Here is an 11,973-nt window from a genome sequence, read left to right as displayed (position 1 = left end):
CAAAGCTTTAGAAATTATCCAAGGTGACCCTTATTATGTTTATATTTTCTATTTATATATATTGAACTCAATAATCTACATTAACATTACTGAATTAGATTGGAACATGACATTAAAGTAGTATGAGAAGTGAATACGAGATTGCAATTGAGTCGTAAATGAATGAATGAACAAGTCAATCGCTTTATTCTTTCGAAGTCAATCAGTGCTCAGTATTTCAATTTATATATACAAATATATAAATATATATACATATATACATACATATATATATATATATATGATCCTAACCTTGCATGAACCTTGAAGCTAATGTTCAGGTCACTGCCTGGAATCGAACTCGGGATTTTGGGGTTAGTAGCCCGCGCTCTTAACCACTACGCCCGCCATATGCCCGTGAATCTTTTCAACTCTAGGCACAAGGCCCGAAATGTTTAGGGAGGGTGCCAGTAATTAGATCGACCATATACGCAACTGGTACTTAATTTATCGACCCCGAAAGGCTGAAATGCAAAGTCGACCTCGACGGAATTTGAACTTAGAACGTAAAGACAGACGAAATATCGCTAAGCATTTCGTCCCTAAACTAATATGAATGGTTCTATACTTTTGAAGTATTTGCAACAACTAGGCATTCCAAAATATTAATTATCTCAGCGATACTAAATCAATTTCTGAATAGGTTAAGTGTATAAGTGTAATCCTCGAAACGATATTCAAACATTTCGCTTTCTTTACGTTTTCTTGGAATATAATTCTCAGTTCGCAATCTAATACGTATGTATTTGTGCATGAACGTGTGTGCATCATCAGATTCACAGATGGATTATAATCCTGATTTGCAAATTTGAACTGAAGTAGAAGTAGAATATATATATATATATATATATATATATATATATATATATATATATATATATATGTATACCCCCTATATATAAGTGTGTGTGTATGCATGCGTGTATGTATGCATATATATATATATATATATATATATATATATATATATATATACATATATACATGCTTGCACTTAAGTGCGTACATCAATTTATATTATACACACATATACATACACACTCACACACACATATATGTATGCGTACACATGAATTATATGAGACTGGTTAGTCCTTGCTGTAGATAACATATTCTCCTCTTTCAAGGTACATTACACTTGTTTCGAAAAAAATATATATTTAAGAATTGAAACAACATTGTTATCTGCAATTAAGTTAGCTTTCAATAACCAAGCGAAGCAGTAAAGTACCATTAATTCGATTTGGTTTTATCGAAATTTCATTGTTAAGCAGCTGATAACATTCCCCAGATGATAGCTAAAATGAAAGTCACTTGGAAATTCGAATTCATTTTGGAAGTTTTAATCTGGAGACAATAATGACGCTTATATTGAATAAGGGTACATCAGGCAAAGTGTTGTCTTTATGTGAAACAGCTGTGAGGCTCAATGGCCCAGTTATTAAGGCGGCGGATTTGCTGTCGTAGGATCGCGGTTTCGATTCCCAGAACGGGTGTTGTGAGTGTTTATTGAGCGATAATACCTTAAGTCTACTGTATTTTCTTTAACATACAGCCAGGAACTTTTCAGTACCCCTGTGTATTATAAAAGGTTTAGTCTAAAATGTATACAAATACACGTGTGTGTTTGTGTGCGCGTGTGTGAGTTTATGCAGTGTGAATTTGCACATACGAGTATGTATGTATATGATGATAGCAGAATAATAATTAGGAAATTTTATATCTCCCATCAAATACTGCACTGATATCTGTTTAATATGTTAGTGCTTCCAGAATCCCCTTGGAGTTCCACACTTTTATCGACATAAACAAATAATTATATACAAAGACACACGCGCACACACCACACAAATACATAAACAGAAACATAAGCATAATCTTCCACACACACACACAACTATGCGTAAATGTAGGGGCGTATCGCTGCGCGTGCGTATGCATGTTCATGTTCATCTGTGTATCTGAACTTGTACAGTTTCTTGTACATATGTGTGTGACAGCGTGAATAGCTTTTGGTAAACGCTCGCGGTTTCATTTAGCCAATTGAAGTACTGCGCCATCAAATTTTACGATATATCATAAATATACCATTTGTCATAAAAGATATTTAATAAGATGGTAAAGTACACTAATTATAATGTTGAATGTTACTGGGGCGTGCTATATAAGCTTCAAATGAAGAGTTATCAAACAGTAGTTGTCAGCCTACACGGTTTCTAATATATCCCTATGAATATAATGATCTTTATATCTAGCGTTAAATTATTTAAATGAAATGCAATTTTCGGGAGGGCTAGATTGAATATCGATTATAATGAATTCCTTTTTATTTTATCTTTTGCTGCGATTTTAATTTATATATGTATATATATATTATTGAGTGTATTGATGTGTCTGTTTAGCCATGATTAATGCTCGTGTTTTTCCGTTGACATTACTATAAACAAACCGTTAACAATGAGCTTTCAACTAGTACGTACACTTATTTATACACGATAACCTTACGCACTTATCATCATTGAAAATGGAGTACGTACACACTTTTTAAATTTTGCATACGCACAGACGATCACACGTAACAAATATATATATATATAGGTTCAACAAACACTTAGATATATACTCCATACAACATTTGGAGTATAAATAAATATATAAATAAATACATATATGCATATATACATAGAAATGTGAGTGCGTGTGTATATATATATTCTGTTTTGTGTGCGTGTGTCTGTATCTCTCTCTCTCTCTCTCTCTCTCTCTCTCTCTATATATATATATATATATATATATATATATATATATATATATATATATATATAGATAGATAGATAGATATATGTATATACATGTGTGTGTGTGTGTGTGCACTGCGTTGAATTTCTTGTGACAAGGAATTAAATTATTATAATTATATAACTATACAGTTAGGTGTTTATGAATTTTGCTTTATTTCGTTTTGTCATATATTTATATGTTTTAGTATTGGTCTTTTCTCTTTTTTATTTCAAATATTCATCGAATATTAATCTCTTATATTTTTATATTTTGCAATATATCATGATTTTTTTTTCTTTCATTATTCATATTTATAGATTTACGATTTTGTTTTCAATATCGTTAATGCCTACTTATTGATATTCCGAACCTCTCTTACAAAACAAATAGAAATGAAATATAACGAATATGAAACACTTTTTGATTAGGAAAAGCACCAAACATCCATTACAATGTGTTTGGATGGTTAGAAGGTGGAGGTGCGGGGGTAGCGTTGGTTCTGCTGTTGATTGTACGGAGTTAAAAGTGAAAAAAAATAATAAATATTTGTAAAAGAAAAGCAAAAATTTATACAAAAAATGTAAACATGAATGAAAGTGCATAAATTTAAATGAAATGTAATTTAAGAGCACTTCATAATTAAATTTGAGATGAGATATGAAAGGATAATAATCAATGGTTGAGTTACCAGTTCTCAATCTCTCTCTTCCTCCCACTCTCTCCGTCTCTTATTCACTCTCCCCATCACATTATCCCCCTCTCATATCAGGTGGTACACAGGAACTCATCAAAATCTTGCGATACGTAACAACCGGGTTAACAGTTGATCGTTCATTATATAAGCAAAGTATGTGAATCTGGATAAAATAGTACGCCATTGAGGAGAAACCAAATGGCAGACGATGACAAACAAATTGATAGTGGTATAATTTTATTTTTCGTTCTCTCTTTCTTTTTCCGTCTCTATCTCATTATATATATATATATATATGTGTGTGTGTGTGTGTGTGTGTGTGTGTGTGTGTGTGTGTGTGTGTGTAAATAGATGTAGTAAAATGTGCGAGAGGAAGGGAGAGAAATTCATTGGCATATACACATTGAATAATCATTTCTACTCTAGGCACAAGGGGGAGGGAGCAGTCGATTAGATCGACCCCAGTATGCAACTGGAACTTAGTTTACCAACACCGAAAGGACGAAAGCCAAAGTCGACCCTCGGTGAAACTTGAACTAAGAACGTAAAGGCAGACGAAACACGGCTAAGCATTTCGCAGGCGTGCTATCGATTCTGCCAGCTCGCCGCTCGCCGCCTTATGTCCAGCCTATAATGATTATCGCATTTGTACTTTTGGCTTCAGGAGACATATGTCTCCAAGCATTATCATATAGGCTGCGAGCTGGCAATCATCAGAACGACGTCCACAATGTTTCATGGTTTTCTTCCAATCCTCTTCGACTTAAGTTCAATCGTCACTGAGGTCAGCTTTGTTTTTCATCATTTTAATTTTCGATAAAGTTTTATCAGTCGAAGGCCGATGATCCACAGAGCAGTAAGAACGTCGTACCGGATGTCTTGAAGTATATATTCAAGGTATCTGCATTCTGCTTTTGAATCCGTCCTCGGATTGTAGATTTAGCCCCACATGTAAATGGTTTAAGCGGAGATCCCTGCGTTGCAAGCATTCAAACGAAGTTTTCGATTTTAGGATACCTTTCAACTCTCTCTATCTCGTCGAATATCAAAGGGCACGTGACAGATCCTCGGCATTGCCTTCTCATTTGAATAACAGACAAACGAAGAATCACATCGTTATGCATTTCATCTAACTGAGAAAACAAATTATTTGGTAATTATGGTAAATTCTGCAGATAATCACAAGGGATAAGCTATCATTTTTGCATTGACTATGATCAATAATTAATTGGCATACTCATTAATGAATCGAAATTTATCGTACACTGAGAAACACGCACATACATGTGCACAGAAACACTGACAGGATTGCACGCATGCTCGCACACACACACGCGCGCACACATATATGTATATATGTACATTAGTAAATATACATAAACACAATGTTGATATATACTTACGTAAGAATATTCATATATATAACACCTCTGTAACTTTTCAGCTTTCCTTTCTCTTTCCGTTTCTTTCACCCTCCTTCTATTGCATCCAATTCCCTTTGGTTTTTTTTCTCGAGATTTTTTTTGTTACATTGTTGTGATTTGTAACTGGTATAGGCCATCTAGCCAGAGCCTGAGATTGCTTAGACAAACAAGGCATATTATTAAACCTAGAAAATATCTGCAGTGTATGAAAGTATTCGTAGCGCATAACTATATACTGTGTACATTAAACTTTATCTACACCTCACCAGGTGGAATACATCTTTTATTGATATTACCTTAACGGGAAAGTAAACTACATACATATATATATATATATATATATATATATATCTGTGTATGTATGTATATATATAATGTGACACTTTACCAAACGTCATTATTTATGCGTATGTGTATGTTTGAAAAAGATTTGCATTGATTTTGTCAAATTTTGGTTGCTAGAACAAGAACATTGAAATAATGTCTCCATGTAAATAAAAAATGATGTCTCCTGGAAAGTTGGAAAGGGGTATAAAAAATATCTGTCCACTCACGAATAAATGTTCCAGTTGTCGGAATATTTCAATACATACATATATATATATATGTATTAAGTATTGAGTTCAAATAACCATTCATATATTCATGTTCCGCTGCATTTATGAACATGACGCCAACAGAGACTACGCCTCCAAGATTTGTCACACTGTTTTATCTATTTAAGTATTGACCATGTCTTCTGACCTGATATTTAATAGCCTCGGTTTAGACGAAACTTCTCTGCAGGTATTACATTAAATTTTTGAAGGAAACGAAATTTCTTGGCGTTTCTAACATTTAATTCTTCTCACATAGAATAAATACTTTGAGAATTTCATCATATGTTTGTATACAGCTAATTTAATCAGCTATGCAACAGTCGATTACTTACGTAACAAGCATTCTTCCCCACTTTACAAAGTAAAGTCATAAAGTAAAATTGTAATAGGCAAACCTACGTTAAAGAAAATATTTATCTATGTTTACTAAAACAGTGAAAAGAGATGTTACATACTTTGAAAAGAACGAAATATTACGAACAAGGAAAAAACAAAGAAAGTAGAAAATCTTTTAATATGTAAATAGTAGATAAGTATAAAATAAAAGACATTTTCAAAAAGAAGAAAGAACTTTAAAAAAAGCTAAAACAAATAAGAAAGAACGAAAGAAAAATGGCTTACTCTGAAACTGTGGAAAGATACATTGTTATCAGTTGGATTCTGAAAAATGCATTTACATTTTGTAAAAATAGAGAAAGAGAGGAAAGTAAATCACTGCTGTCTTATCGAAATACCATAAATTAGTAAATATATTTTTGTTTAGTTTTACATTCTGTTTGTTATGGAAAACGTTAAAAAATCGAATTAAAAGGAAAAGTATATAGAAAGAAGGAATTTTTATATTTTTTCTTATCATTTAGTAATTTTTTTTTTGCTAGGGTCTAACTAATCTATACATAAACTATTTATTACCCCATGCAAAATGTGTATTCATGTATTCGTGTCTGTTTTACAGGCCGTATTTTAGAACCAGAAAAATACGCGCGCACAAATGTAAATCGCATATACAGCAATAAAGCACACGTAAGTACTTACAAGTACTTGTGTAGTTCCATGCTATATATATGTATATATATATATATATATATATATATATATATATATATATATATATATAAATAAATATATATATATATATATATATATATATATATATTGCTATATATGTACGTTCACATATCAACTTGTATATATACATATATATATATATATATATATATATATATATTTATACATTTATCTTTATGTGTGTGCATGCGTGCGTATTCAAATTCATGTATTCATGCATATTTATATATATACATGTATGTATGTATGAATGTATGTATGTATACACCCACATTACAATATAAAATTTGTAAAACAGCAAAATCTTACTGTCACCTCCCTTGTGAAATTTGTGCTTTATGCAATCAGAAAATCTCGAGAAAACTGAACAGAAATTGCGAGAAAGATAAGAAAATAAGCGGTGATGGGTTGAATTGTTATGTATCCAGCTACTAAGAAAAAGCGCACACATGCACACACGTACATAGATGTTCTCATGTACGCGTACAGAGAATCCCACATACTCATAATCACACCTGCGCGCGCAGATACACGTGGTCGCAAATATGGTTTGCCAATGCTCATACACGTGCATACGTTTCCATGCACACTCACCTTACATGTAAAGTCGCTATTCCAAACGAAACACACATACATCTACACATGCATGCACCTCCATATGTCCATTGTAAGTACAGATCAGAATCTAGAATTGCTGCATTGGAATAAACCTGACTTATCTGGAGGAACGAAAGCCTGTCAGTGATGAGGTGATAATTATCGTTTAGACAAACCAAGAGGTTGATTAATCATATAATTATTTAAGAAATTGATTATTGTATTAGTTCAGTTAATGTTATTTTTTATTGTGCTCTACATTCGTAGTCAAATGTTTTGAATATAGGTCTGAAAATTAGAATTTTTTATATCAAATGCGCAAATTTATATTTAATTGCAATATATTACAAGTAATACAGTTCTATATTTAAGAGTTGAACAATTATGTACATTATTAATATTACTTACATTTGACGGATATTTATCCTCATCTTGTTTGTTGCTAACACAACGTTTAGGCTGATATACCTTCCAGCCTTCATCAGGTGTCTTGGTGATTTTTTTTTATCATTGTAAGACATTCCTCAAATGTCCGTGGGCATATGGCGTAGTGTTATTCCAATTCCAGGCAGTGATCTGAATAATAAAAATAAAAATAATAATAATAATAATAATAATAATAATAATAATAATAATAATAATAATAATAATAATAATAATAATAATAGATATAGAGAGAAGAATTCTTTACTTGTATACGATTCACACAATCCATCACTAAGGTATTTCGGCATCTCGTGTGCCTTCCGAAATATAGTTCAACTTCAAATAAATAACTGTTGCTTTCGAGTCGCGCTTTTCGTCATTAAGTTTGCCTTGGTGATGGTTTACGTCAGCTATGTTTACCTTAGTGATGGATTGGGTCAATAGGATTTGTCTTTCGATCGCCCGGGTCGAGAGTGTTTTGTCGACACAATTTTTCTTTCATTTTCATATTGATTTCTGTTTTAGAGACAAGGCTAACAATATTGTGGGGAGAGAGTTAGTCGATTACGTCGACCTCGGTACTCGGGGGGGGGGGGGGGGGGGGTTGAAACTAAAACTAACCACAGTGAAATTTGAACTAAGAACTCTGAATTGCGTCAAAAACACGCAAAGCATTTTGTCCTGCACGCTAACCAATATATCTACCCAATGGCATAACAGTCTCTATAACATAATACGTAATTTTATGTTTTTATGCTGAAGATGGTATTAAATATATGGAGCAACAGGACTGTGGCCTTTTCAAACTCTTTCATTATATCATTCATTTTCTCAGCATATCCATTAGAGATGAGACTATAACTGCCTAAAAACATTCTGGTCAAACGAAAGTGAGTGTTTAATCTCAAACGATTGATCTGTCCCAAACTTTACAATAGTTATTTGCCATAAACTGTGCAGTATTATTAATAATAAAAAAAGAAATACTTCATTTGATGTTGATGTAAAAGTTATTGGCATGTAGATCGAAGTCAGTACGGGGCGATTGCTGATTTATAATCGACGCTACTGATGGCAGATCTAATTCCTGATACAGATTGAAGCCTATTAAATTTCTTCTTTCATCGCTTCGGCATTGTTGTCTACGATCTAGTAAATATAGTTTCAGAGAGTGCTTCATATTCGATTCCATGTATATGTGTTTGTGTGTGTATATATATATATATATATATATATATATATATATATATATATGTATATATGGAATAACACTTACAGGTATATATATATATATATATATATATATATATATGAATATACTGATTACGTTTCTTTTTGTTTGTTCTATTATGGATACTATATTTCTATCATTATTAGTTTTAAATTAATAATGGAGAAAAATTGTGATACCAAAGTAAGATTATAATTCTTAGCCGATGGATGTTAATGCAATTCATTCGCCTGTTCTGAATCCGGTAAATAACAAGTTACATAAAATATGAGAGCGATAAAAAGAGATGAATCAGGAAAGAAACCTTATTGAAGGAAGCAACTAAGCTGCTAAAACAACGGATCCATCAACCTAAAGAATATTATGACTTCTTTACAATAAAACATGTGACGCAATGAATATTTCAACGTTTTTCACGATTTTCTGTTACGAGATAGTAGGGAGACAGTTTTTAAATCGATGACGTCCTGATTATTAACAAGTGTTATACGGCTGCATATATGATAAGCTAATCCGTTTAAATATAGCTGACGTTTCAGGCAATGTTCATGCTTTGTAATATAGAAATACGATCGTGCTTTTGAATATCATGTTAAAATAAGATATTTGGCAGATCAAAATAAATAATTAAATAAATAAATAAATAAGATGTATATACATAAATATGTACGTAAATACACATATTAATATATATATTATAAGTAATATATTACATAACATACATGTAAGCTCAGGAATAATATATATTCATACACAAAAAATACAATCTATCTATCTATCTATCTATCTATCTGTCTATCTACCTGTATATATATATATATATATATATATATATATATATATATATATATATATATATATATATATATATATATATATATATATATATATATACATACTCTCTATATAGTATATAAGTATATGTGTGTGTGTATACGAACATACATACATCAATGGAGACCCATAATTACATATATATATATATATATATATATATATATATATATATATACAATCTGTTTTATTGACCTTGTCGTGAAACTAAATTAGACGAATATAAGCCAAAACCCATTTGTTAGTTTGCATCGATGGGCTCTTAAGAGGAAGATCAAAAGTATAACATCATTAGCCTATGTGGAACATTTATTGTAACAGCTGAAGAAACAATCACTTTATGGGATGTTGTTAAGAAGAGGGCAAACAAGAACAGCGTCTATATTTATCAGCGGGCGCTGGAAGAAAGAAAATTGTAGCATAAAGATAAGAGGAAAACTGTTAACATAGGGAGATTACAATATATATGAAAGAGACAATGAATGCAATACGTTTCCATTAAAGGTAATGTATCGGGTGTGACTGTGTTTGTATGTGTGTGTGTGTGTTCTTGAGGGTGATCGATATTGAGGGAGACACAAGCACATAAACATTCACACGCACGTTCGTATACGTGTACATACGTTTACACTCACATACACATACATATACAAATTCACACACATAGATATGTAGGTATATAGCATTTCCTCTCCCTATGCTCTCACGACATATTTAAATATATATATATATCCCATTTCTCCCTACACATACACACAAATATATAGTTATATATACGCAGGCACAGACAGACAAAGACACACACAGAGAAATATATATATGAATGTATGTATACTCACTAGCACATCCTTAGACAAAGATGGAGTTAGTGAGGGTGGAGTATCGTAAAAAGTGTTTTAGCCAGACAAAAATAGATTGCCGTTAAATATTTTGGTTTAGTTTAAAAAACGTTATAGTCGGTTGAATCAACTCAGATACTTCACAAGTGATTAATTTAACAGCTTTTGAAGGGATAGAAATCTAAGTTGTTATATAAGTCTCCTGTTATCACTTATCAGTAACGATAAGTGATAATATAGCCGACATAAGAAATAATAAAACATCCAATAGCGCCTTCTACTCTTGAGAAGACTGACGCTAGGAGATGGATGTTTTAAAATAGCATCGATATTAGGGAATTAATAGAGGCATATGATGTAAAATTCGAAAGGCATCACAAAACAGTACAACGGCGTTATATATAGATTTATTCAAAATGCTTGGGTGTGTGTGTGTGTATCTTCGTATGCGAGCGTAGAAAAACGTAGGGAAGTTCCACTCCACATTTTGTACACACAGGGATATACGACATTCACACATACACTATCATTACTATTATTATTGTCATTATCATCTTCTGCCAATTCTGTTTCCATTTCTTGCCGAGTGTCTTCCTGACACCTGGGGCAGAGAAACGCACTGTATACATTGGTAGGCCATTAAAATGAACACACCAGGTTGTTCATTTCCATCATTAATTTTTGAGTTCAAATTTAGCCGAGGGTCAGCTTGCGTTTCATCCTTTCGGAGTCGATAAATTAACCCCCAGTGAAACACTGGGATCGATGTGGCGGACTATTCACCGCTTTCGAAATCTAGGCCTTGTGTCTATAGTAGAAAGGACTATCATTATTATTATTATTATTATTATTATTATTATTATTATTATTATTATTATTATTATTTGTAGTAGTAGTATAGTAGTAGTAGCAGCAGCAGCAGTAGCAGTAGTAGTAGTAGTAGTAGTAGTAGTAGTAGTAGTAGTAGTAGTAGTAGTAGTAGTATTTCGCTTAGCCATCGCGATACTAATAACCTGCCGTGAGAAATCAATATACATGTGTTTCAGAACGAAGCGTCAGAGAACTACAGAGCGGTAATAAAAAGATAACTAAATGACTAAGGAATAAGTAATTATGTCATGATGTTCGAGATGTAATTTTTGTTATTCCTTAAGCAAGGTATTTTATTCCACAATCCCCTAAATCCCTCAGATGGCAAAAATGAGTAGTCCCTGTATTTCAAAAGGCCAACCTGTGTTGCAGTATGTCGGGCTGAATCTTTAGCATCTTACTTTTACGAGTAGCCCGTTTCGTTGACGGAACACAGACACACACAACACACACAAACATCTCTCTCTGTATATATGCATGTATGTATATATGTATATATACCAAACATTTTCCATTCCCATTCCATTTGCCATATATTTCTTGACCCGAAGCAAAAATCCAGAAGACTATT

The 11,973-nt window shown here is 32.2% G+C and overlaps 1 protein-coding gene across 1 annotated transcript in view; it reads right to left on the bottom strand.

Annotated features, from left to right (window-relative positions):
• Window positions 1-11,973, bottom strand: part of LOC106877064 (limbic system-associated membrane protein) — a 363,596-nt gene that overhangs the window by 134,614 nt on the left and 217,009 nt on the right. Inside the window, exon 9 of the mRNA XM_089338653.1 lies at window positions 7,611-7,778. Coding sequence (XP_089194779.1) covers window positions 7,756-7,778 — 23 coding nt within the window. The 3' untranslated portion in view covers window positions 7,611-7,755. The remainder of the gene's footprint in view (window positions 1-7,610; window positions 7,779-11,973) is intronic.

Source organism: Octopus bimaculoides, chromosome 20 (genome assembly GCF_046866305.1).
Source record: "Octopus bimaculoides isolate indiv1 chromosome 20, ASM4686630v1, whole genome shotgun sequence".
Classification (NCBI taxonomy): domain Eukaryota; kingdom Metazoa; phylum Mollusca; class Cephalopoda; order Octopoda; family Octopodidae; genus Octopus; species Octopus bimaculoides.
Note: the sequence above shows the minus strand (reverse complement) of the source record. Positions and strands in the feature narration are given on the sequence as shown.